This window comes from Urocampus carinirostris, chromosome 13 (assembly GCF_059441175.1).
Source record: "Urocampus carinirostris isolate Australia breed hairy pipefish chromosome 13, RoL_Ucar_1.0, whole genome shotgun sequence".
NCBI lineage: Eukaryota > Metazoa > Chordata > Actinopteri > Syngnathiformes > Syngnathidae > Urocampus > Urocampus carinirostris.
Genome location: NC_142361.1, coordinates 24137178 through 24163874, shown reverse-complemented (window position 1 = coordinate 24163874; position 26697 = coordinate 24137178). Strand labels below are relative to the sequence as shown.

The 26697-nt window shown below is 37.1% G+C and overlaps 2 protein-coding genes across 15 annotated transcripts in view; one reads left to right on the top strand and one right to left on the bottom strand.

The window, feature by feature from the left end:
• The window catches only part of LOC148354134 (uncharacterized), a 106015-nt gene that overhangs the window by 36285 nt on the left and 43033 nt on the right, over positions 1–26697 (bottom strand). The window lies entirely within an intron of this gene.
• Positions 3774–26697, top strand: part of LOC148354133 (neurexin-1a-like) — a 370466-nt gene continuing 347542 nt past the window's right edge. For all 11 annotated transcript variants that reach the window (XM_088351405.1, XM_088351402.1, XM_088351398.1 and 8 more), the window contains exons 1-2: positions 3774–3968; positions 6368–7416. In XM_088351405.1, the coding sequence (XP_088207531.1) occupies positions 6705–7416 (712 nt within the window). In that variant the 5' untranslated portion in view covers positions 3774–3968; positions 6368–6704. The remainder of the gene's footprint in view (positions 3969–6367; positions 7417–26697) is intronic.

Genomic DNA, 26697 nt, shown 5'->3' with positions numbered 1-26697 from the left:
CGCGGAAATTAAATTGGGAGTTGCCATGTCCTTTTCCCTGTCTTCTAATCTAATAAACGTAATGGCACACGTTTCTGAATTCAATCTGATTAAATCTGAAGGGAATAGAGATTCTTTCGAGAAGAGCAGAAATATAGTTTGGACAACTGAGGGAAAAAAGGTCCTTTTGAAAAAGATGGGGTGGGAGTGGCAAGATGGCCCAGAGTAAGAATTATTATTCCATCCATCAAGTATCACGGCAATGTGTGTAATAATTAACACTCATAGGGACTCCAATTCTGCAGTTCTGGACCAGTTCAAGTCTAAAGCCGTCTAAAGTTTGCTAGACAGTACTTGAGGATCCAGAAGAGGACTATGATTATGTCCTGTCTCAGAGGAAACCAAAATATTTTTTTTTGTAGAAAAACTTCTTGAACCAGTATTCCAAGGCCTGTCAGGCGTTTGCAAGAAGGCAATTGAATAATCCAGAAGAGGACTCGAAGAAAGCCATATTGTCAGATTAAACTAAACTAAGAACTTTTTTTGTGGAAACATATGTTTAAACCAGTACAAGTCCAGTCATATCTTAAGTTTGCTAGTGAGCACTTTGAGGATCTGGGAAAACACATAGTCAGATCACACCAAACTAGAACATGTAGGTGCAAAAACAAATACTTAAAATAGGACATGTCAAAACCAGTTTGAACTTGGCTAGAGAGCATTTAGCTGGTACACAAGAATACTGTGAGAATGGCTTTTGGTCAAATGAAACAAAAATAAAACTATTTGGTAGAAACACAACTGCTTAGACCAGTAATGTATTTGTCTTGTTACCCAATTCAACAGCTATTGCAGCCAGGTAATCCTGGAAGGTGGATTACCACTTATGTGGACCCTTCTCAAGGTTTCTTTTTTTCCTCATGTTGAGGATTTGAATTTTTCCTTGCCCGCATGCTTGTTTAGATCAGGGGTGTAATTGTGGCCTGTGCAGTCCTTTGAAACATTTTGACATTGAGGGCTAGGCTGGAAAAAAAACACGAGGTCTGCCGAAACCATGTTAGAAAAATAGCTATATGCCCAGAACAGTCTGAAGTTTGCTAGAGAGCACTTGGAGGATCCAGAAGGAGACTGGAAAAACATGTGGTCTGAAGAAACCATAAAGTACATTTTGGTAGAAAAAAATAGTTCTTAAAATAGTACATGCTCAGAACAGCCTGAAGTTTGCTAGAGAGCACTTGAAAGATCAAGAAAAAACCTGAGAGGATGTCAGATGAGACCGAACTAGTACTTTTTGTAAGAAGCACAACTGCTTAAGCCATTAAATGGTCAGCCCAAGCCCTTTCAGATGTTTCCTAGAGAGCAATGGAAAGATCTACAAGGAGACTGCTAAATAACCTATAATCAGTCGAAACCAAAATAGAACGTTTCGGTAGAAACTCTTGCTTATTCGGTATACTGTATGTCCATGTTTGCCAGAGAGCACTTGGATGATCCAGAAGAAAACTGGGAGAATGTCCAATGTTAGATGAAACCAAAATATAAATTTTGGGTAGGAAAAACAACTGCTTGAACAAGTTCATGTCAAGGCCTATCACAGGTTTGCTAGAGAGCACTTAAGATGTTCCAGAATAGAACTGTGAGAATGTGATTTTCTGAAAGATTGTTTTCATGATCTCATAGTTGAAGGATATCTAAACGAAATAACAGGCCTCCCTCATATTTCAAGATGGACATCTTGCACAAAAGTTTTATTTTATCTGTATTCAATATTCATTGATTCTATCTAGGCAAAAAAACCTTACATCACAAAATAACCAAATCATCCGAAAACAAAACAAAACAAAAGAAAGGTAATAAGGCCATATGGGTGACCTTTTGTTGAATCATTTATCCCCACTGAAGTAATTCTTTATAAAATATTTTTGGCTTCACGATCTTCACAATCTTTTTAAAAATCAATCTATCATAAAACAGTTGCACTGGACAATATGGGATTGCCTTTATATCTAATATTTTTCAAAATTTCAAAACATAGTCACCTAGCGCCACCCTACAAAGTTTCTTTCACAATAATACCTTCTAGATGAACAATTACAGCACACGTAACTCTTTTTTTGGTTGTCTAAAAACAACCCAATTTGGGGGATTGCCCGTTGTAGTGGAAGTGGGCCAATCTCGTTTGGCTTTAACATGACGGAGTTACAGCTGCCGCTTGAAAGTAGCTCTAGCGTCTGAGCTGCCAAATTATCGTCGGCGGAACTTGGTGTCGTTAAATAACAGATGGACAAAAGCGCAGGGCTGCTTACGCTCTGTCACATTTTCAGCAAAGAAATCAATATTCCGCCCCAGAGACACAACAAAAGAATCCGAGCAATAACAAAGCAAGTTTCTGTAAGATGAAAAGCAAAGTACTTAAACAATAACCAAAACAGCAGCACCTACTGCTGGTGATCAATCTTGAGAGTTTACTATCATGAATCAGAAGTTACAAGAAAATATCATCTTTGGTTCCGGTGAGATTTATATTATAGTTTTGTTTTTTATGCCTCTTTGTCGTTTCTATTCTTTCTGTCTGGTTTATCTTCAACTCTCCTTTTGCTTTTTCTCCCTCAATCTCCATCTTTCTCTTACTTCCTTTCTCAAAACTCCCACCACTCTTTTCTTTTTCTCCTCTCTCCACCTGCCCCCCCCTCTTTTTCTCACTCTCCTCAGTCTCTCTTCTCCCTCTTTTTCTTTCTGTAGCTATCTCTTCCTGCCTCTCCCTTTCCCCCTCTTTCTACTTTCTCTCAATATCCACTTCACGCTTCTCTCTTTCCCCTACGTCTGTCATTTTCTCTCAGTCTTTCTCTCCTCTAGACTTTTCATGCTCTCCATTTTCTACTCTCTCTTGCTCTGCCCCAACACTATCTCATATTTTATTTATATCTGCCTGTCTGTTTCTTTTTTCCTGACTGTCTATCTCTGTTTGTCCCCCTCTCTCTCTACATCCCATTTCTTTCTCGTGCCCCCTATTTCTCTCTAATCTCTTTTCCTCCCCCCTCGTTCTCTCTACTCTCTCTTTCTACTCTCTTCCACCCCTCTTCCTCTCTACTCTCGTTTACACACTCCTTTCTCTATACTCCTTCTCTACTCTCTTTTCTTCCTCTCTCTCTCACTCCCTCTCTTTCACCCTCCCTCTTTCCCTCCCTCCCTCTCATTTTATTTTTATCCGTCTGTCTTTGATGTTTTTTGCTGTCTCCTGCTGTCTTTACATTGTTGTCTTTTCATCTCCTCTCCTGTGCTCTTTCTCTCCCTTCCATCTCTCTCCCTCTACTTCCCTTCATCTATCACCCTCTTCTCTTTTCCCCCTCTCCTTATTGACCTCTTTCTCTCCATTCACCCCAACTCCCTTTTCCTTTCTCTCTACCTCCTTTCTTTTTTCCACCTCTTGTCTCTTTCCCTCTGTTTTTCTCTGTCTCGCTCTCCAACACCTATCTGCCCGTTATCTATGAGTCATCTTTTTATCCATCCTTTTTTTTACCCTCATTCGTTTATCTATAACAATCGATCAGTCTATCCAGTTTAGCATTGCTCAGCATCTCGAGTGTGCGAAATTGCTTAAAACACGCTCCCGGTAAATCCATGTCCCAAAATAATTCCTTACTCCACGCCTTCAAACAGGAAGTTAGCATTCCGAACGGTGTTGCTGGTGCCCGTCCTCCGAGGCGCTGTCCAAGGTGCTGCATACAGCCCCTCCCCTCCCTCCCTTCCTCCTCCAATGAGGGAGTCACGTGCTTCTCGCTGTCTGTGGAAGCTCGCAGTCCGCCGCCGAGCTCGACCGGGAACGCACGGTTCGCCTCCATCTCCCACAAAATTTTCGGATTCTCTCACTCCTTTATCCCCTCCTCCTCGTCGTCGTCTTTTTTTATCACAGTTCTATTTTCATTTACATACATCTTCCCTTTCATCCAGTCTTTTGCAAGCTGAGGATAAAAGGAAACTGTTGGAAGGTAAACAGCATTCCATTCTAACTACACCAAAGTGTGAAATTATTTTTCGTGAGTCACCTATTGATGCATTTGGGATGTCGCTGTTTGATAATAATATTTAGGGGCTACTGTGTTTTCGTTTCCTTTCGCCCTTCCTTTTTTTATTTTTGTTTTCAAATCTAACTAAACGCAATGTCCGGCGCAATACTACAGAGCGCAAAGGAAGGTTAAAATTGTTCACTACTTAATTACCATCTCCTTCTATTCGTGTAAATAACAATCGAGAAATTCCTTTAGATGTAAATCAACACTCTTTAGTCTCCTGCTACTTAACGTAAAGGAACGGGATGTAAAAGGTGCGGAGTGTGCCGAGAAAAGAACAAGAAATCTGCGCATGACGAGCATCGGAATGAACCGATTTAGTTATTTCTATTCTATGATGCTTTACCATTTATGTTTTCTGGAATTTGAGTGTTTTGAGTCATGATCAGGAGTTTAAACGTACAAGATGCAAATAAAATACAGGTGTTTTATGAGGGGATCACACACTTTTGGTCGTTTTCTCACTAGCCATTCATGAAAAATAAAATGAAATAAATGAGTGTTAAAGAACTTTTGTTATTTTTAACTCATCCTAGTTCTCTAATGGCATTATATCTTAAAGCACATTTATCAGTCATATATATTTTTGTAACGATTTCAATAATATTTAATGAATCAAATAGCTCGCTTATGTGTGAAGTACACCTCTACCATGGTAAGAGTGCACAGAATCGAGATGCTCGAGAAAACAGCAGACGAGAACATAAGATTGGTTAATATATCGCATAGCAATCTTTGCGTGACGTAAAGAAACGCCCCCTAGTAACAGTGAAGGTATGAATCTACATAAGAGTCACACAAAAAATGCCTTAAGCCTGAAATGCAATTTCAACTATCCGGCAATTTGTATCCAAGATTATGTCCCCAAAAGAAATGTGAAGTCATTCTTTCAACTTTGCAGTCATTTGGGCCACTGTGAGCCGGGGCTTAAGTCAGCTGATTTTTAGATAAGGTGCGCGGCTACGCCTGTTAGACATCTTCTGGAAATCAACTTATCACATTTTTTCAGTAGAACCATCTTGAAGGGTGAAAATTGACCTTTTTTTCTTTTTAGATATTTTCAAGAATTGGTTTTAGTAAAATATGAAGATTGTACTAAAGTGGAAATTGTATTTGCCAATTATGACATCATTTTGTGGATTTTACATATTATTTTATTTCCCTGGAGATAGTCATATTGAGCAAAATTGTCTAACAATGGAGTAAGAAAATGGATTATCGTGTGTGTGCCGATGCAAGCGTTATTTTGTTCTATCCATACTCACGATATGGCCGATGTTGAAATCATCTGCCCTCCAGTTGTTGTAGTTCCATCAGGAAGTTGAAGGGTTATAGGTCAATGTACAGCAATAATATTGCTTGATTCTTTCAAACAAGGAACTAGAATTCACAAAAATATGTTGGGAAAATATCATATTTTGTTATACAAAATTGTATTTGTATACGAAGGGTGTGTATTATTTGACCTCTTGATGTTGCTGTGTGATGTAAATAACAAGTGGTATAAGCACAAGGAAGAATACAAGCAATTGAGACTCAAAGTGACCAAACAAGCCTTTTCTCCTCATTTGTTTTCGCCTTTCGAAAGGTTTTTAGTTTTTGTATAACCATAGCAGCAAGATGGCTGACAGTTACGTCAGTTTCCTGTAGGAGGCTCATGTTATGTAAAATAATTTTTTGGGGACCTACAAGTATTTAAAAGTAAGGCACATCTATATGAAATAGTAATTTTGCCTATTAATTATATCAATATTATTTCCTTTAATAAATTTCATTTGCATTTCACTAGTAGGCACTGAATAATACACTGTCCTTTTAAGTGCAACCTGAGCTGATTATGGATAAATTTACTGATTGGAATTTCTCAGCCTATTAGTTTTTATAAAAGTTCATGTATTTTTGATTACTATTTAGATCAATTTATTTTCTTTTATGAATGAAAGCTTTTTTACCACTAGAAGGCGCCAATAGTACATACCCTTTAAAAATATCAGCGACTAGAATTGTATGTCCCAGTACAATCAGATGGCTAACTATGTGGAGTATCGATATCAGCTGGAAAAAAAACTAGGAAACAGCAATAGAAAATATATGTAACTCAATTAATGAACTGGTTAGTTGTAAAAACGTTATTGACAGCAGTTTAACTCAACGGTCAACCTTTAAGAATCGAAAAAAAAGTTGAATCAAGCGCTCGTTGATGTTTGGGTGCACTATGCTTATTTTCTAAATCGACATAGGTTTCCAATTGTGAATAATTTAAAGGTATGATTGTGATAAAAAGCTGCCTCTGTATTGACATGATCTCCATTCCTCAGGAAATCCACTTGAACCTGCACACCGCCCGTCAGCTTGTATGGCTTGTATTCGCTTTTTTCGAGAGGACACGGGTTGAGAAGTAAGAGCCAGCTGGAACCAAGTGGACACAAACATGAAGTTTAAGGCCTAATTGGATCAGGAGGAGCTCTTCCCTCCATTTCAACATTTAATGTCTTTTATAGTTTGCTGACCAGCACCATGGCAGGGCGGACCTTGAAAAAGATGCAATTATATTGGTGTTAAGAGCTCGTCGTAATATGAAACGCTTAATTTTTCGGTTCTACTCTCACCAAAAAGTGCTATAAATACATAGAGCGATAGATTAGCACTCCCACGATGGTTCTACAAAAGCATCACAGTTCCCACTTGATTTGGGTCGGGCTCCTCATCTGCGGCTACGTGGAAGTTGGCGCCTGCCTGGAGTTTTCAGGTGCGCAGGGACAGTGGGCCCGTTTCCCGGTTTGGAACGCGTGCTGCGAAAGCGAAATGAGCTTCAACATGAAAACAAAGAGCTCCCACGGGCTGCTGCTCTACTTGGACGACGAGGGCTTCTGCGACTTCCTGGAGCTGCTCCTGCTCAACGGCAAACTGGGCCTACGATTCTCCATCTTTTGCGCCGAGCCCGCCTTGGTGATCTCCGAGGCGGCCGTCAACGACAGTCAGTGGCACGCCGTCACAATCCGGAGGAACTTCAGGAACACAACCCTAGTGGTGGACGACGAGATCAAGTGGGTGGAGGTGAAGTCCAAGAGACGGGATATGACGGTTTTTAGTCATTTGTTCATGGGCGGCATCCCGCCGGAGTTGCGTTCGGTAGCGTTGAAGCTCACGTCGGCTGCCGTGAGGGACCTCCCGCCTTTCGCGGGGCAGATAACGGAAATCAGGGTCAACGGTACACCGGCCGTGGTTGTGGACAGCGAAGGGGTCGTGAAGGACCATTGCGGCATTGACAACGTGTGTTTGAACGGCGGTGTCTGCAGTTTGGTGGACAACAAACCAACATGTGACTGCTCTCAAACTGGATTCCAAGGAACGGACTGCGGAGAAGGTAAGACATCGGTCTTCGTCATTGTGGTTTTGATCAATCAAACTCCCAAAAAATCAGTTCCATTGAGTAAAGTCTGTTTGTGTGGAAATGGGATGCGTGCCATTGATTTGCTGCTGTTTGGAATGAATGGGTCTCCTGCTAGGCCTCGTTAGGAAAACATGCTGGTGTTCTCCATCCCCAAAGGTCTTGCGTTTCACTCATAAGGGTCTGCCGGGATCGGGTGACCTATGAAATGATCTCTCCAGTGGCTTGCCTCAGACAAAACATCTAATGGAGTGGTAGCATGACCATGGTCCCTAGCTATTTCGTGGGAGATTTTTTTTTAACATAACCTAATATAACGCAACGTAACCTAATGTAACCTCTCCTAATGTACCTAAATAATAATTAGATAATAATAATAAACATGAGCAAACAAAAGTGCGTCAGATTCTTAAGAAAATAATTTTGAAAAAAAATAAAAAGATGATATACTGTAATCCCTTGTTTATGCAAAAACAAACGGTTTGCCCTTACTAACAATAATAGTCAACCAGTGCAGTTCATTTTAGGCGGAAATAACGGGGGGAAAAAAGCCGCCACGCAAGAGTCCCCGCTCTAAGCAAAAGTTAACAAGGGATAATGGATTGCAGCCAGAATCTTGCATTGTAAATTCGTCAGGCCACAATAGCACACCTCCTGACAAAAGTGCCTCATGCCAGTATATGATATTGGGGATAATGGATCACAGCCACATGAGAGCACTCCATTTTAGGCAGAAATAACAGCATAAAGAGAGCTGCAAGGTCCTGGCAAAAGACAAAAAAATTGCTGCTGCAAAAGTGCAGTTCACTTTTAATTGGACTGAACAGCAAAAAAAGCTACCAGGCCTGACAAAAATGCACTTTGCTGAACCTTGCTTGCAATAATATCCGATTGAGGATAATGGGTCATCGAATATTCATCAACCTGCGATGCACTAAGAACGCAAAGTACGAAGTGCGAAGTAGCAAGGGATTGTGCACACTCCTACATATGAAGCACTACAAATAAAAATATTATCCCTGCTTGATAATTCACTGTAAGTGAAGGAGGATGTGTTGAACTTGGTCATTACAGGAAATAGTTTGAGTACATTTAATTTCATTTGTAATTAGTAATAATACATCCAAACGACAAACTCTTTTTCAATTACAAAGAACGTCTTCAAACCATTTTTTTTACTGATACAAGGTGTTCACTTCACTGATATTGCAGCCAAAAGTAATTTTTTTGATCCTGATTATTAGAATTAAAGGGTTTGTACTGTAATGTCTCAGTTTTCCTGTTTTGGGGTATTTCAAATGTTGTAGGACACCATTATCCAAATTGATCAAAATGATATATGCTGTAGCGTCTTTTGCACCAAATTAGGCACAATATAGATTGAATTTAGGTGTTTCTTGTTCCTTAATTTGATTCTTGTTAGCATTATCAACCTAATTTTAGTTCTGGTCCGCTAAAATTTTGGTTAACTAGGGTAACACTTACTCTTCGAGAATCTTTGATGACGTAATCTGCATCATAAAATGAGATAATGCTAGCTATAAACGCAGGAATTTAATCTGGAATGGACTGCTTGTATTTTAGTGCCAATACTGGAGTCTATATTGAACATTTTGGAAGAAATTTGTTAAAATCTGATACTGATTTTAGATCAAGAGACCCCTTGTTCCGATTATTATTATTTGAAATGAATGTTGATCCAAATAAAAAAAACAATATTTTCATAATAAAGTGCTCCCACTCAACATTTAAATGGATCTAGACTGTGAGTTTTAGGGCATTTTGATCAATCAATAGATAACCGGTTAACTTTTGAATGCAAGCATTAAAAAAATAACATATATGCAACATATCTTGCATTAGCAACAATCGCATTTTACGACAGGTCTCCTACACCCTTTTTCATGGCCATATTCAAGCACTTTTCAAGCACTTCAAAGGCCAACTTTTCAATTTTTCCAGCACCTTCGAAGGAAGAAATCCAGCGCCGATCAAAATATCTTTTTTTTTGTTGACTTTGATGACAAAAATCAAGTTGCTATCTTGCTGCTAGCACATACTTTCTGTTATTTTGAGCTTTTCCTATCTCTGACCTACGAACTTCTGGCGTCAATGGGCTGGTATAAACTGACTTAAATTCGACCGTTCTGCTTTAAAAATCTACGCGCAGCTTGGCTACGTCACGCTTGTTCACAAACACGGAAAAAGCTCTCTTGTTCTTGGGTAATAATGTCATGTTTATTTGTATAGCCCTTAATCACAAGAAGTCTCAAAGGGCTATACAGACTACAGACAGATTACAGGCTACTATTACACCATCCCATGATCTAAGACCTACATGAGGGAAATGATGGAAACAATATAATTAACATCACAACATCACATGATTCCGATATTTTTAGGACACCAGAGGCCTCAGAAGCCCTGATGGCCCAGAACTGTGCAAACTACTCTCTTGTGTTGGCATATAAAAAGCAACGATTTGAATTGAACAATTTTTTGTGACAAACAACATATCGTGTGTGTTATTTGACCATTACACATCATTGTATTGTGTTGTGCAACAGAAAATGAGTGCGAAAAGCACAAGGAAGAGAATGAACTACAGAGACTCAAAGTTACCAAACTGTACCATATATTTCTATTTTTTTGATCAGCATTTTGCAAGGATTAGGTTTTTAGGGGTACCCGTAGCAGCAAGATGTCAGACAATTATGTCAGGTCCTTGAAGGTGATTTCCAGCTTATGTAAAAGTAAATGTGTTTTAGTTACTACCTACAAGTACTTTTTAAAAAATGCACAGTTCATGTATGTATTTATTTATTATTTATTTATATGTAATTATTTTGTAAATTACCATTTTTTTGTAGATATGTTACTATTTTAATCTATATTTCATCTGTTTTGCAGGGGTTCTTTGCATAACAAATTAAATTACTACTTACTAAAATATTTGATGCATAATGTTTTATTAGTTATTGATAATAAATAATTTCAATAATAAATTAATCTGAGGAGGTGTTTGGGAACCGAAAGAGAGCCGAGCGACCCGAACCAAAAAAGCCCATTTTCTAAATAGAGCTGTCCTCTTGGGCACGACCAGTAGGGGGGATGTTGACACTTCACATGCAAACGCCATAATGACAACTACCAACGCAGGCGTGTCAGCGTCGTTTTCACAAACTTTTTTTAAAAAATAAAAGGCTTTATTTATTTGCTTGTCTTTAGAGTAAGACTACCAATAAACATAGAAAATGGCAACAATTTTAAGCATTTTCAAGCACTTTACCTGCAATTCAAGCATTTTCCTGTCCTTGAAAACACAAAGTTAAAATTCAAGCATTTTCAAGGATTTCAAACACCCGGACCAACCCCGCTACTGAAGCTATATCATTCCAATTATATCTGTCAATTCATTATGTACTTTCAAGGGCATTAAAATGCGAACACGCGTTCAAATTAACCATAATTCACGTTCAGATATGAATTGTCCTGTAAAGCCATCGGAGTGTGTAATATTTGGCTAACAAAAAGCTCATTAGGTCAAGTTTGATTGCCCTGTAACGGGCAAACGGAGTCGCTCTCAACAGATTGCCAATAGCTAGTGAGGCAGAAGACACTCATTAAATGGTTTTCTGCATGTTCTCGCTGGATCGGCCTAGGAATAACATCAGTCATTGTGAACTTCATCCATGATGTTGCAGTTCAAAGTAAGGACTGAAACTATTTTGAAAAAAAAAAGGTTTTTACAAATAAGTGGAACTGAATTGGGGTCCAAATATTTGGTCTGTTTAATATAAAAGGTATTAACACATTATATCATGTTAAGGTTAAAGGTGACCAAAGAGTACTGGATTTGTTTGGACAAAACAATTTCACAATTCGATACTTTGAGCAAAATTTTGCAAAAAGCATATTTAATCTCCATTACTGCACTCTGCTTACCTTCTTATTTTCTTACCACACTGCAAAAAAAAAAATGCCACTGCCAGGATCTGTATTAATTTTCCTTGTTTCAATATACAGTGAAATGAAAACATATTATTATTTTTTGCTCTCATTATATCCAGTTTTTACATATTTCTACTTGTTTTTTTCCCCCAATGCAACTAATCATTAAACGACACAAAATCTCAAAGCCTGAGATGTATTAACATTATTATAACTTAGGATGAATAGCCAAAAAGAGTAGTGCTTAGTAAAACTGGCCTGATACATTTTAAAGACAAAGATGATAAATGACTATGTTTTACATGTTTTACCCTTGAGTGCCATGTCTAATCCCATTGCATGTTTGACAATGTTGATATCAATGACAATAAAGATAATTCTAATTCTGATGATAATGTAAAAAAGCAACAAAATGACTTACTCTCCCATGTACTATTTATATAAATCACGGTATTAATAAAACTAGGTCTTATGTATGTAAAACCCTTTAAAATCCGGACATAATAAATAAAATTCCAGTGTCCATTAACTGTTTTACTATATTGTAAACATAATAATAAGAGAAATTATCAAATGCCAAATAAGAACATGTTATCAAAATAACGAAGTTATCAAAACATACAATATGAATAACCTATATTTTATGTTGACAATATTTGTGTATTATTTGCCCTCATGTAGGTTTTAGAATAGGGGATGGTGTCATAATAGTCTGTGGTTTGCAATAATCTGTGGTCTGTGCAGCCCTTTGAGAGTCTTTGTGATTAAGGGTGTCTCAAATAAACATGTCCTTTTGTCTTTTCGTCAGTCAGTTTTAAAACTTTTTTATTTCGTAAAATAATAAACCTTATACATAAAATAAGCAAATGGGTCTGTTATTACAAAAGGTGATACATTTCAGCTTATTTTAGGAATATTTTTCTGCTTGGTACACTCAACTGTTTTACTGATCATTTCATGTTCCATTAATTACTAATCAAACACAAAAGTTACTTAAAAAATAACTATTCAGTTATGTTATAGTGTGTTTTCTTCTTACTCTGTCAGAACTATACAAACTCTAAACTGAAACTACTCACAGATCTCAAAGACACCCCATTCAAAAGATTTGACTTTTACCTGCGAGTCATTCATAATTCTCTGACACATTTTTCATTTCCGCTTGCTTTAGCTGCAAATCATGCAATAAAAGGATGAGCATTCAAATTCCTCGCACTGGGAACTGACATTTTCAAGTAAATATTTAACAACAGAAGCTTACATTTACGTCAATCGGCATTAAAACCCGACCGACAACATTTCTCCTCAGCAGATCCGAATATGTCATCCTTCGTACACCAAAAACTCCATCTTAGCTGAGGCGCCCGACAGATTCAACCCGAAAGCATCTCGAAATTTAGACATTACCTGTCCATTAAATCATTTCAAAGCGGGCGTATTACTTTGATCAGATGAAAGGATTAGCTTGTGCGGCGCGACCAACGACTGCCATCTTTCCCTTGCTCAATCACAAGTGTGCACATTGCATGACTACGCCCCGGCAAATCCCTTCCATGGCTTCCAACAATTATTTAAATGCATTGTTTTATCGCTATCGCTTAGTCCCGCCGAATCCGCGCTCCCCTTTCTCATTAGGGAAATAACATCCATGCGTCGCCGTATTTTCATCCCAGGAAGATGAAATGATGTCGTTCGTTTCATTGCACATTAGCTCTGGTTAAAACAAATCAAAATAAACTAGACGTAGCAGTTTGATTGATATTGCGTGCCGGAAAGCTAAACACTGCTGAATGCTAGTGGGTGGTGAAGAAAAAAGCTAAACGCCATTGATGAAAACAAATAGTTCATTAACCGTATATACTCTCATATAAGCCGAATTTATAACTACAGAATGATTGGTTGGTTGGTTGGTTGGTTGGATCCCTTAACCACATGGGTTGTAAGGGTACCATTTCCTGTGATTTGTCTTGGACATGTTCAGCGAGATGGCGCCCATCCCTCTCCAGGCCAACATATGTTTCCACCCAGACTCGAACCGGGTACCTATTGCATGTCAGGCAAATACTCTAACTACTACACTACGGAAACTACAGAATACTCAAATACATAAATAGAGGATCAGCTTATACTTGTATAACACAAAATAAAAACAAGAGTTCCTAAGACAGGTGTAGCCACCCGAGAGCCACAGTAGCCATTCTCCCTCTTGTTAATTGGCAATGTCCCTGGGAACACATCTCATTTTACTGTGATTTGTTTTATTCCCTTTTTACCAATAATAATGTGTCCCAAGAAAATTAGTGTTACGGCGATGGAAATTCAAGTCGAAAAAGGTAATTATTGCTAAATACAAATATTTTATATATTTGTCTGCCAACAAGATCAAAGGTACAGTAAATGATTTTAAATTGTTTTATTTTTTTATCTTCATTACCTGTATATTGAACGTTGTTATTGACACATTTAAATAATTATCGTTGTTTAGGTGCACGTTTCATTGTTACTTTGGGTACATTTTCAATTCAATATGTGGCTTTTTAAAGAAGTATTAGAGGGTTCTCTTATATGCAGTAAAGGCTTCTATGAGAGTATATATTGTATGTATTTGACTAAGAAATTGTATATCTAAATGTATGTAAATTTTAAGGATTAACGATAACCAATCAAATTTGGCTTCTGGAGGCCAATACCAATGATTGATAACTTTTTATCATTTAACTGCATGCTATTGCTAGAATAGAATAGAATACACCTTCATTGTCATTGTTACAAAATGGGTTGAAAATATTGTGACAACGAAATTGGAAGTGGCACTCCAGTTTCACATCTTACAGTGAGGATATAAGAGAACAAAGAAGATAAAGGAACAAAGAAGATGTTTGTATTGTCATTGTTGCAGGCTTTGTTTTTCTCCGGAGGGGGGTGTATAAGGGGGTGAGGGACAGACAGAGATGGTCAGATCCAGCTAGGTGGGGGGAGGGGGAATCTCTGTACGGATGTTTGATGTTACTGTACACACGGTCCAGTGTTTTCCCCCCTGGTTGCACAGCCCAGGTATTGAATGAATTTGGGAAGTAAAGTCCTTCAGCATGCCTAATTAAAGTCGCCGGCGACAATAAAAACTCTGTCGGGGTGTGCAAGCTGCTGTTTATTGATAGCAGCGAGCAAGAGATTTAGCGCTATGCTAATGCTATGCAACGATATTTATAAAAGATAACACGCTGAATACAATTTGTTGCATGTGTGTATTTATGTCTGAAATGATATAGCTTCAGTAAACATGTTGGAAGGACAAGAGATTTACTTTATCAATAAATCATCAATAACTACTTTATCAACAATAACTATAATTACAAAATATTGTTGTGAGCACCATAATACTGACTTTTATAGATTTCAGAGATCTCATAAATGTAGTTGTGTGTTCATTATGTGAAAAATGCTGCTCTTTAACATTATACGAGTGCCTCAATACTGAATGACCTACATGCCTTGGCTAAGAAAGTAACACTCATTCTTATCAAGTGGGACAAAAGAAAAAACATTCTCAAAACTTAATGTACGCGCTGAAATTCAGAAACTTGTAAAATTACAAAAGACTCTACAAACCTTGCAATGATTAGGGTCGAGCTCTCCAACGCCTCACGCACAATAGAAGAGGCAAAGAGGAGATAAGACCAAGTTGTGGTCCTACTTCTATAGAAAATCCAAATATATTCTAATGAGGGACATACATGACGAGAATTTTCCTAACAAGTCAGGTCAGCTGATGGAATTTTCAGCGAGGCGTCGAGTGACTATTGCTTTTTTTGTTTGGTCGATAACTTTGACTTTGATTATCGTGCATCCCTAGTCATTATGATGCAATGTTCTCGTTTGCCCGCGTCCCTGCGTCCTAGACGCATCATTGTGGCTGGGGACGCATAGTCTCAAATAAACGTGCGTCCCCGGGACGCAACCTTTTCGACACAAAACGGTCATTATTACCCGATTACTTTTTTTTTTTAAACAAAGATTCACCGCACTCCAAACTTTTCGCCAGGCAGATCGGCCATTGTTGTTTTGGTCTCACGGTTCGAGTTTTCGCCGATCTCGGCGCTTCGAGATCACGTCAGTGGTCGTTGTCGTCAAGGGAAGGTGAAAATCAACACAAAATTGGTAATTTATTCAGTGTCAGTAATAAGTCGAAACATAATGCAGAAAGTGATAACAACGGCAATAATTCCGGCACGAAAAAACGGTGGAAATATTCTTCGGAAGATCGCGGAGGCAGGAAAACACGTGTGTTGAAGTGAACGATTCGGCGAAAGAAAACAAACAAAAGAATACTAGCAAGAAAAGGACTTTTCTGCCAAAATAGACTAAATTATATTCTTGGTTACGCTATGAGGAGGATGATAATGGATTAGACCTTGAGAAGGCATTATAACTGTGGCGGGACAGCAAACCACGAAGAATATATGAACTGCAAAATCAGAAGTGATAACTTGCTTTGTATTACCAATTAACTGTGATGATTAAAACTGAATGAAAATATAGATTATTTCAACAATATTATTTTGTACAATGTACAATATTGTTGTGAACTGAAAAATCTTGAAGTGATATCTGATTTGTAATACCAATAAACTGTGTTGATTAAAACTGAATGAATATATAGATTTATATTATATATTTGTCGCCGATTTACAATTTCAACACCGATAACACTAAATTTTGGGGACCCATAGATCTCTGTTGGGACCCATAGATTTTTGAGCATGTGAGTCCCCGGGACTCATCACTTTTCAGAGGTAAAATAAACACTGATGATGGCTGTGGTTAAAATTGGAATGTATAATATCTGGCATGTAAACTGATAACCCTTTGATTTCTAGTCAAGTAAAAAGGTCTGGTTAAATTGGGCTTAAGGGATGTTAAAAGTCAGTCCTATTGAAAATGAATATGAATATTAGCTACCCATAGTTCAAGCGTTCCAGCATTTCCTCAATAAATAAAAAAATGATCTGTGCTAAGAATAAGCATCATTTTATTTAGTCCTGATTCATAGGCCGGGATTGACTTATGCCCAAGCTCGCCGGGGCTTCCTTGAACAGTAAAAGCATACATATGTGAACGCTGACCAAGTCGTATTTCACGGTCCCAACCAACCTTTACTTCCAATAAAGGAAATGTCATCAATCAATGTGTGCACTAAAGCTGAAGTCGGAGCTATATATTTTCACAATAGTCGCACAGTGCACCTCTTGAGCTTGACTGTCTGTCTGTGGCTGTTATTGCACAGCTCCTGGGCTACAGTGTGCCCTGTTTTCATGCAGCTGTTCCCTCAGTTGCCGAAATAGAAGAAGGAGCCAATTAGCGTGCTCCTTGTGTTTGTAGCATTTAAGGTCAACACCGACTATATTTTGAACTGTTCTCTTCGTGTATTTGCAGTGGTGACTTATTAGTACAGTACAGGGGGTGTTGGTATTCAATTATTGAAAATAGTATTGCCTTCTCTGGAGGTCTAACTATGTTAAAAAAGCCCTGGCCTACATTTCAACGTTTATGTAAATCTGTAAAATATTGTAGCCATTTATTTCTAACAGTCTGATGTTGTATTTTTCATTCGGCCAGCAAAACCGGAATGAAAGCCGTTAAACAGAGGCCAACGTTAGGTCCAAATGAGTCATTTTTAGGGGTTAAAAACTGAAACTTGAAAGTAGAAAAGACTACTTTCAAATCAGGAAAACTTATAATCACTAAGCCCCAAAGCCTTACGTGAATATTTAAAACATTGTATTACCGGTAATTTATTTTTAACAGGGAATTGTCCTTATTTTATATCAACCCAGCAAAATTAACGTTGAAAAGACATGGACCATATATTAAACAGGGTTCCTACCCTTTATTCATGGCTAAATAGAAGCACTTTTTAAGGACTTTTACAAATACTCGATATAGGAAGAAATCAAGTTTTGCAGAGCCACAACTTATATATCCATCCATCCATTTTCTGTACCGTTTATCCTCAGTAGGGTCGCGGGGGTGCTGGAGCCCATCTCAGCCATCTTCGAGCAGTGGGCAGGGGACACCCTGAACTGTTTGCCAGCCAGTCGCCGGGCACACAGGGACAGACAATTTGCTTGCTTATTCACACCTAGGGACAATTTGGACCGGCCAATTAACCTGGCATGCATGTTTCTGGAATGTGGGAGGAAACCGGAGCGACCGGAGGAAACCCAGGCAAGCACGGGGAGAACATGCAAACTCCACAGAGGGGGTTCGATCTCATGACCTCAGAACTGTGCCGCACACGCGCTAACCACTGTACCGCCGTGCTGCCCCAACTTATATATATATATATGAATCTTAATTTGAAATATGATTGTTGAATCTTAAGTAAATCGTGAAATTATTTGTGGATCCAAACAATACGTGTGTAAATATTTTCAAGACAAATCTCTCCCCATACATGTTTGGGTAAAGTGATGTTAATATGTAGCATAAATTTTCAGTTGCAAAACGTTCTTCCCATTAGAATTCACCACTGGGAAACAACTCTTTTGCATGGCCCATTAAAAATTTATTAATAAGTAATCCTTGCACTAATACACATTACGTAGTGCCCTGTGTAGCAAGCTCCTGTCGTCTTGGGCCGGACCCGAATAGGGTGATAATGCTTCATAAGGCAATGCCGAAAAAACTAATACCAGCTGCCGTTAATCACGAGGGAAGAAGAAATGCAATGGCAAAGCGAAGCCACCAGAGAAATCATTTTTAAGCAGACTTGTTGAGAAACACAGCAACAACTTCAAGCATTTACAGGCGCTTCACCCAAAATTCAAGAGCTCTTTAATCTTTGAAAAAACACCATTAGAATTCTATTATTTTCAAGGATTTCAAGCACCCGTATGAACCCTTGTGAAAGTGTTTGTTTGAAAAAAATGAATACTTTTGGAATAAATTAGGTGTACGCAGAATGGGATGAACACAACCAAATTTAGGCATCCATTTTTGGGACTAAATCATGTCTTATAAAGACCATATTACGGCCAAAAGATGTCCAGTGCTTGAGATAGCAATATTAGCAGTGTTCTCGTTTGCCCGCGTCCCTGCGTCCTAGACGCATCATTTTTGCTGGGGACGCATGGTGTCAAATCAACGTGCATCCCGGGACGCAACGTTTTTGACACCAAATTGTCATTATTACCCGATTACTTTTTTTTTTTTTTTTTAACAAAGATTTACCGCACTCCTAACTTTTCGTCAGGCATATCCGCCATTGTTGTTTTGGTCTCACGCCGATCTCGGCAAACGAGATCTCGTTGCTTTGAGATGGCGTCATTGTTGTGGCGGTTGTGGAGTGAAAGAGAAGTATGCCTCCAAAAAGCAAGTTGGTACTAGGTGCAAATCAACAAAAAAATGGTAATTTCTTGTCGGTAATAAGTCGAAAAATAAGTCGAAGAATATTTTAAATGATAACTGCTTTGTATTACCAATTAACTGTGACGATTAAAACACCATTAATATATAAATATTTCAGCAATATTATTTTGTATAGTGTACAATATTGTGGTCTGAAAAATCTGAAGTGATAACTGCTATGTATTACCAAATAAACGTGATAATTAAAACTGAATAAAAATATAGATTAATATAATTATTTAAGCAACAATATTTTGTATAATGTACAATATTGTTGTGAACTGAAAAATCTTGAAGTCATAACTGATTTGTATTGCCAATAAACTGTGATGATTAAAACTGAATGAATATATAGATTTATATTATATATTTGTCGCCGATTTACAATTTCAACCGCGATAACACTAAATTTTGGGGACCCATAGATTTCTGTTGGGACCCATAGATTTTTGAGCATGCGAGTCCCTGGGACCCATCACTTTTCAGAGGTAAAAATGAACACTGTATTAGGTTATCATTTTTCATTTAATTGCTTCTTTGTTTTGCTAAGTCAGTGTTAACCTCTGCAACCTTTCAAGCTAATGATTTATTGCTACCACCCTCCTTTCTAATTGGGAACATTAGTATTATCAGTTGTTCCTGAATGACAATTAATTACGTCCACGAACGTGGCAGCATCAGAAAAATCCCTCCACGTTTTTGAGCTCATGCTGGTGAGTGAAAGAGCAGCTCTGACATACTGTTATGAAAGCTGCAAAATTGTCACACTGGACTGGCTGAAAGATTGAAAACTGCGCTCCTTGAAAGAGTGTTTTTTATAACAAATAATTTTGTAATTTGTGATGGCCTGTTACGATATTTACGAAGGTGAGATTACTTATGCCGCCCAAGATCTCAAGCTTAGATCTTACCTAAAAAGACATCCAATGTATTGCTTGTTCTGACGGCAGCTTTCAAAAGTTAACACATTTCGCTTCACAAGTGCAACCAGACCATCTATTTAGCACCCAAGGAGAAGTCCTCCACACTAAATCGGCACGCCAACTTCTCCAATAGTGACTCACTCAAGTATAAAAAAAACCTGAATATTTTGGACAAAATTTGGTTCCTGAACACCGTATTTGTCTAAAAACAAAAAACAAAAAAAAAAAAACAGATTTAGGTTCAAGTTCTGGGGGTGGCTTTGGTAGGTCATCATTTTTTTCGTCCAATTAGAATTGAAACTTCTTTTCCGATTGCTACGTCATTGTTAAACGTTCAAGCTAATAGTTTATTGCTACTATGGTAATTAACAACTGCTCATATAGCTTGTCTTTGAATACTACGTTAGAATTGTCCATGAAGGTTTTTCTTGGCCAAAATCAAGCACTTTTCAGGACTTTGAAAGACAATTCTCCTATTACTCCAGTACCATTCAAAGAAAACAATCCGTTGTGATTAAAATTGAAGAGACACAAATATATCTCCGTTTTACATAGGCAATTTTTAATCTTGTCTATAAATGTATCAAGACCTATTTTTATATCATGAGGAAATCGTTATCATATTTATTTTCGAGGACAATCTCTCCTCAAATAAGTAAAATGACAGCGATTTAGCTTATATTTTACGTTGCAGGAAGATCTTTCCATGACAATTTACCACTGGGAAACACTACCTCTTTCTTGCATGGCTCATTATAACTGTTCATAATTGATCTGTAATTCTTACACTAATACACATTTCATAGTGTCCTGTTTAGGTTTAGCATGTACCAGTTGGGCGCAACCCATAGGGGTGGCTCCAAGAGACAATCCCATGCAAACTAATGCCAGCCGCTGTTAATCACGAGGGAAGAAAACATGCAATAGCCAGCAAAGATCAGTGTTGAACTCATTTTTTAAGCAGACTTGATGAGAAACAGTTTCAAGCATTTACAAAAACTTCAACAATTCAAGAACTTTTTAATCTTTATGAACACATTAAAATCAAGCCATTTAAAGGATTTTAATCACCTATGGAAAGATTTTATTACAGAATATTCCGGGTACAAATTAAGTCAACAGGTCTGCATAAAGTACTGTTGGAGTGAATAAAGCGTGACTTAGTCAACAATCAATCAATACTTACTTTGTTTTTCAGTCACAACTATAATGACAGGACACGGGTTATGCCCACGATCACACTGACATTAAAATATTGCACAAAATGCATATGATTATAGGAGTTTTTATTATGTGAAAGTACATCACTCCTATACATCATATAAGTGCTCCTATATTGATGGCGCACATACTTTCGCCAAGAAAAATATATCACTCTGTCTTATCAAGTGGCAATATCGGTTAGTGTGTAAAAGGGCAAAGTGTGAAGCACATAGTAAAGCGCTTTGGGAGGTCTTCATTGACTTGAAAAGCGCTATATATATATATGCATTTACATTGACATTGACATATTGGAACCCTGATGCCGATAAAAAGCCGGGAATGGGTAAAAATGATGAAAACCACAACTCATATTCCTGAGTACTTTTTCCATACCAAATATTTTACCCAACTTACCTCACATCGGCCACCCAAAAATTCAAGCTTACTACTGATCCTATTTAAGGTAACCAAATTCAGCTTCCAAAAGTGAAACCCTGTCAACTTAGCTCCCAACAATGGGGCCTCCCCAGTCAATCAGCATTATGCTGGGTGCTTGACAGCAGCCGGGAGAACCTTAGAGTCATCAACACAGCCCAGAAATTCAAAGGTTGCTATTTACCCAGGCGGTAGGACATTGCGTTCTCCCTACCGCAGAAGAGCCGGCAGCATTGTTAAAGTCTTCTCTCACCATGGCCACCACGTATCTGACATGCTGCCCTCTGGCAAACACTAAAGGTCTCTTAAAACAAAGACTGAAAGATTTAAAGACAGTTTATTCTCCGATGCGGTCACCGATCTAAATAAAAAGCATTTTATTACATGTTTATTCTGGAGTGAAATGTCTAAACTTGTTATATAGGCTATGTTATAATCAAGGACAATTCTTGATTATAATTCTATTCTACTCTATTCTGTTCTATTCTATTCTACCAACATCTACAGTAGTGACCCATGGAGATCTTCGCAGACAGTAACATATAGAAGCGCTACACCGGAAGTTGCATTTTTCATTTGAACAAGCGTTTTCTCCACTGCACAAACCATATCGGAGAAAGTGTCATTTTTTAGAAGCCACAGAGCACTCGGACAAAAAGAGATTAATCGTACGTTACTGCCTCTGAGTCCAAAGACAGATATTGGCTTCACCAGATTTGAACTTTTTCCTGCAATATTTCTTAAATGGAAAGAAAGAGCTAAAAGAACGATATTTTAATGTTACTAGCATTTATATTTAATGTTCCCAGTGCTTTTATTTCTTTCCTTTTGATTCTTTTTAGCTGCAGAGTTGAGGTCCACATGGGATTTGTCGCACAATAGCATTTTTTTTAGGATATCCCTGAGATTTAGTGATGAGAAGCACATAAAACTTTACAGAAGAACCTGTGTTGTATCACATCTGAAAAGTTTGATCCTCGTTTCCCAAGTTTCCCACCAGTAGAGTGTTTTATGATTTATCTCAGAAGACGTTTTCTTTGTGTGTAACACTATCGTAGATTCGGTCAATCCCGGGATTAAGGTTATAGGAACTGGAGTGGGAAACTGCTCTGATTATCCTGTTGGATCATTTTAAACCATAAGATGTGAAAAACGACAAGGTCCTACAACACATCTGCTCTATCAAATCCCTCTCAGTCTGCCTCTCTTTTAGAAAATTGTTTTTTTTTTCATAGGCAGTGTTTTATTTCCCGTTCTTACACACTGAAGGATGTATGTATGATGTGTGTTTCGGAATAATTTAAAAAGGAGTCCTTGTCCCATCTGGGTTTATATTGAATCCATCCATCATTCTTAATCTTCTAGGTTATTATTTATGTGAGGCCATGTGATGCATGCGTTCTCAGATTACAGACGCCACCTTTGAATTCTTATCACTTTTGCGCTGTCAACTGAGATATAATTTGGCACAAAAACAACGTAAAGCCATCCAATTAGGTAGAAAACTCATTGCAAGACAAAGACATAATCATGAAGAATCGAAACTTGGACGTTTCTCATTATTTTTATGGTTTGTACTCTTTTTACAAGGCCAAATTTGAGCACTTTTAAGGACTTTCAAAGATAAATTTCCTTCCATTAAAAGAGAAAACCCGGTGTAAACCATGTATTTTGCAGAGCCACAAATATATCTAAGATAAATTGCAAATATATTTGTTTAAGCGGTATAGATGTTGGGTAAAAAAATCAGTAATATGTAGTTTACATTTTCAGTTCTTCCCATTACAATTTACCCACGGGAAGCGCTACCATCATTTTTTGCATGTATCTCTATAATTAGATACCTAATCCTTGCATTAATATACATTTTATAGTGCCCTGTTTCAGTGTAACATGCACCTGTCCTCTTATGCGCGACGCATAGGGGTCGATGAGGCTCTATAGGACAATACTGTACAAACTAATGCCAGCAGCCGTTAATCACATAGAAAAAATAAATGGAATGGTAAAGGTGTTTCAAGCACTAGAACAGACCCTGTATTTTAAAATTAAATATTTATTAGTTCCTCGTTATTTTTTGTCCAGTATTTCTTTGTGCCCTGTTATTTTTTGGGATACTTAATTTACAAGAAAATATATAGTTAAAATATTTCTAATGTAGAAAAGAATATATTTAAAATAAGCAACATTTTAACATTATATGAAGTTTCAAACTTTGCGAGCAATCAATTGAAAAGGAAAATTAAAATAAGTTAAATATGTATATATATATATTTTTTTTATCTTATTGTAATGAGGCATAAAGTGAAAGTCACCAGAGTGAGGATATTTGTTAATGCAACTAGCGATTGCTGATCATTTTCCTTTTGTTTTACTACGACAAGAAATCTGAAAGCTTAGGATCCTAGTATTTGGAGTTATGTCCGTCGAAATGGGATTAAATTCCATTTTATTGAGCCTGAACTGCTAAAGTGAAGCTAGCAGCTAAAGGAATAAGCATTGGCAAAGGCGTTCTATTTGCTGTTAGCGGAAATCTAAGCTAATTCTAGGTAATGCCTTAGCAGAATGGAGACCATTTAACTATCTTTCATTTTGTGGGGAATCCCGATCTTTTTTAAGTACTTCACGAATTAATACGATCGTATGTCAAAAAGCAAACAGAGCGGAACTAACAAACAACAGACTCGATTCCTCAATTTGTTTTGTGACATTGCACAGCAGATGCTAAAGCGGCGCCTCGACTTTGGAGTGTCGTTATTGCAACGCGCGTGACGAGTCTCTGCGGGGAAATGATCATCGGCGCGAGATGCAGATTGTGTCTGATAGACAGCTCGCTACGATTTCGTCTAGTGTTAGTGGCACAATAGCTCGAGGATCGCTTTGACAAGGGGATTAAATGGATTTATGTCTCTGGATTAGAATGTAACCAGCTGGGTACATTTGTCAAAGTGTGTGTCTGTGTGTAGTAGTTGGGGTCTTATTTTAATGGTGATACTGCTTTTCAACTAAAGCTTCTTTTCTTTAAAATGCAGTGCAATAACATCATTAAGGCAGCAGCAATTCTTTTTTTTTCTTTATAGCGTGCTTCACACATTTTTATCATTCATCATTAGAACACAGGAACGCCTTTGAGGTTGGCGAATTTTAAACTGTTATTTGCTGCACATCTCGTCAAAGAATGCCCTTCAAAAGGTTGTATTTGTGGAATCAGTACTAAAAAAAAGCAAACAAGCAAAAAAAACTGTTCCAAAAGAGCTTTATACAACTTTATCAAGTGGAAAAAATAACATCACCAAATTATTCGGTTTTTCAAGGTCATAGTAATTGTTTAATATCTGCACTGCAAAAGAAATACCACGTTTTATCCCAAAATAAGCATAGCCTATTTTCTATAAGGTGCAAATAAAAACCAAACGTTTGAAAGTTAAAATCTAGTGTGCCTTATAGACTGGTAAACACGATACATACAGTAGAAAATAAATGCATGCTACTATATACAGCAACAATATATGAATAAATCAATCAAATTTAGTGGTGGAACCAGATAGTATTGATGTTCTAGAGAATAATCTTTATACATTTTTATGCAATCCTAACTCTTACAGTGGATTTAATTTAATGTACCTTATAGTCTGGTGCGCCTTAGACATACAATCGATTACGCATAATACTACTCCTAGAAGGTGTGCCTTCATTAAAATACACACAAAATTAAATAAGCAAATCAATTTACAATATTCTAAGTAAGATCACTTGCCTAGATTGAGTATACATTTACTAAATATTAGTCAAAAAACAAACTAATTTGCTGCCAATTGGGTAATTCACTGTTCCAAAATGGCATTAAATAAAAGCTGTGTCTGGCAGTTTTACTGAAAATTCCACAACATTAATACTCATCTGGTTCATTTGAAATATTACGTATTATGAAAAACCGAACAATAACCTACCCTGCACTATAACAAATAAATTGTTATCCCATTAATAGAAAAATTTGCTAATTTTAGGTTAAATTTTTGCCACAAAGTGAAGATTATTTATTTTATTTCAGTGATGCTATTTTAACAAAAAGTGTGAAAATGACACCTGATAAAAGTAGAAGACACCTTAACCATAAAGCAATTACTACAACATTAAAATTATAATAAAACTACCCAATAAACCATTATACTCTGCATTGCAAAAAAATAAAGTCTCATTTAAGGGGTACACTTTAAGAAATCTTATCTAGTTTCTGGAATTAAAAGAAGAGAAAATTGTCCCCGAAATAAGTAAACTTATCTTGTGACACATGGTAAATTAGTTTGCTCATTTATATAAATAATTTCTAACTAAATGTGAAAAGAAAATAATAAAAAATGAGCAATATTATCTACTATCTAGTACATAACTTTTGAGAATATCATCTAAATATAAAAATGTATATCTGAAAAATAAGCAACTTTTTTTTCAACAATTAATCTCTGAAATATATTTAAACCTAATTTACACATGCTCAAATGTAATGACATCACTTAAATGCATCATTGCTAATATGAATGCCTGATTTTGAAGTTTTTCCATCGACAGATTTGTTTTTGCTTTACAAGTTTCTTCTTCATGCTTTGCTTGAAAGCTTTTTCAGCGCTTCTTTTCAGCATCAAGCTTTGTGAGCAATCGATTGAAAATGTAGCGCTCCACCAAACGTGAAAAAAAGATTTTATTTAACTGGTTGACTGAAGCATAAGAATGTTTTTTGCAATTTGTTCACAAAGCTTTGATGTAAAACGTTTTTGCATGGTGTCTGAGGGGCAACCAGTGGTGATGGTAAGTTTTTGTGTTTTTGGTGCTGAAATGATCGATTTAATATGGTCAAGATTTTAAAGAGGTAGGAATTTGTTTTTGTGGCTTAAATTGTTGCTTCGATCCGGACTGATTGCTGTTGATTAGTAACTATTTTATGTGCTACTAAAATAGCATTTGAGCATTTTACTTTTAAATGTTTCTCTACACTGCCTGAGCCAAGGCACAATTATTTTTGTTAAATAAATTTCACACTCCCTGTAAAAAAGCGTTAAAATTAAATTACATTTAAGAAAAAAATAATAATTAATTCCTTTTCTGAACCGCTTATCCCTCACTAAGGTTGCAGGCTATAAGAATTGTAGTTATTAGAATATATAAAACATAATATATAATGTACACTACAGGTCAAACGTTTTGGGTCACTTAGATAATGGTGTGATTTCCACTTTTTAATTGATCAAATGAGTTGCAAAACTAAGGTAGAGTCAAGACATTGAGAAGGTTTGAAATATTTATTATTTGGAAAAAAATATATCCTTCAAACTTTGCTTTT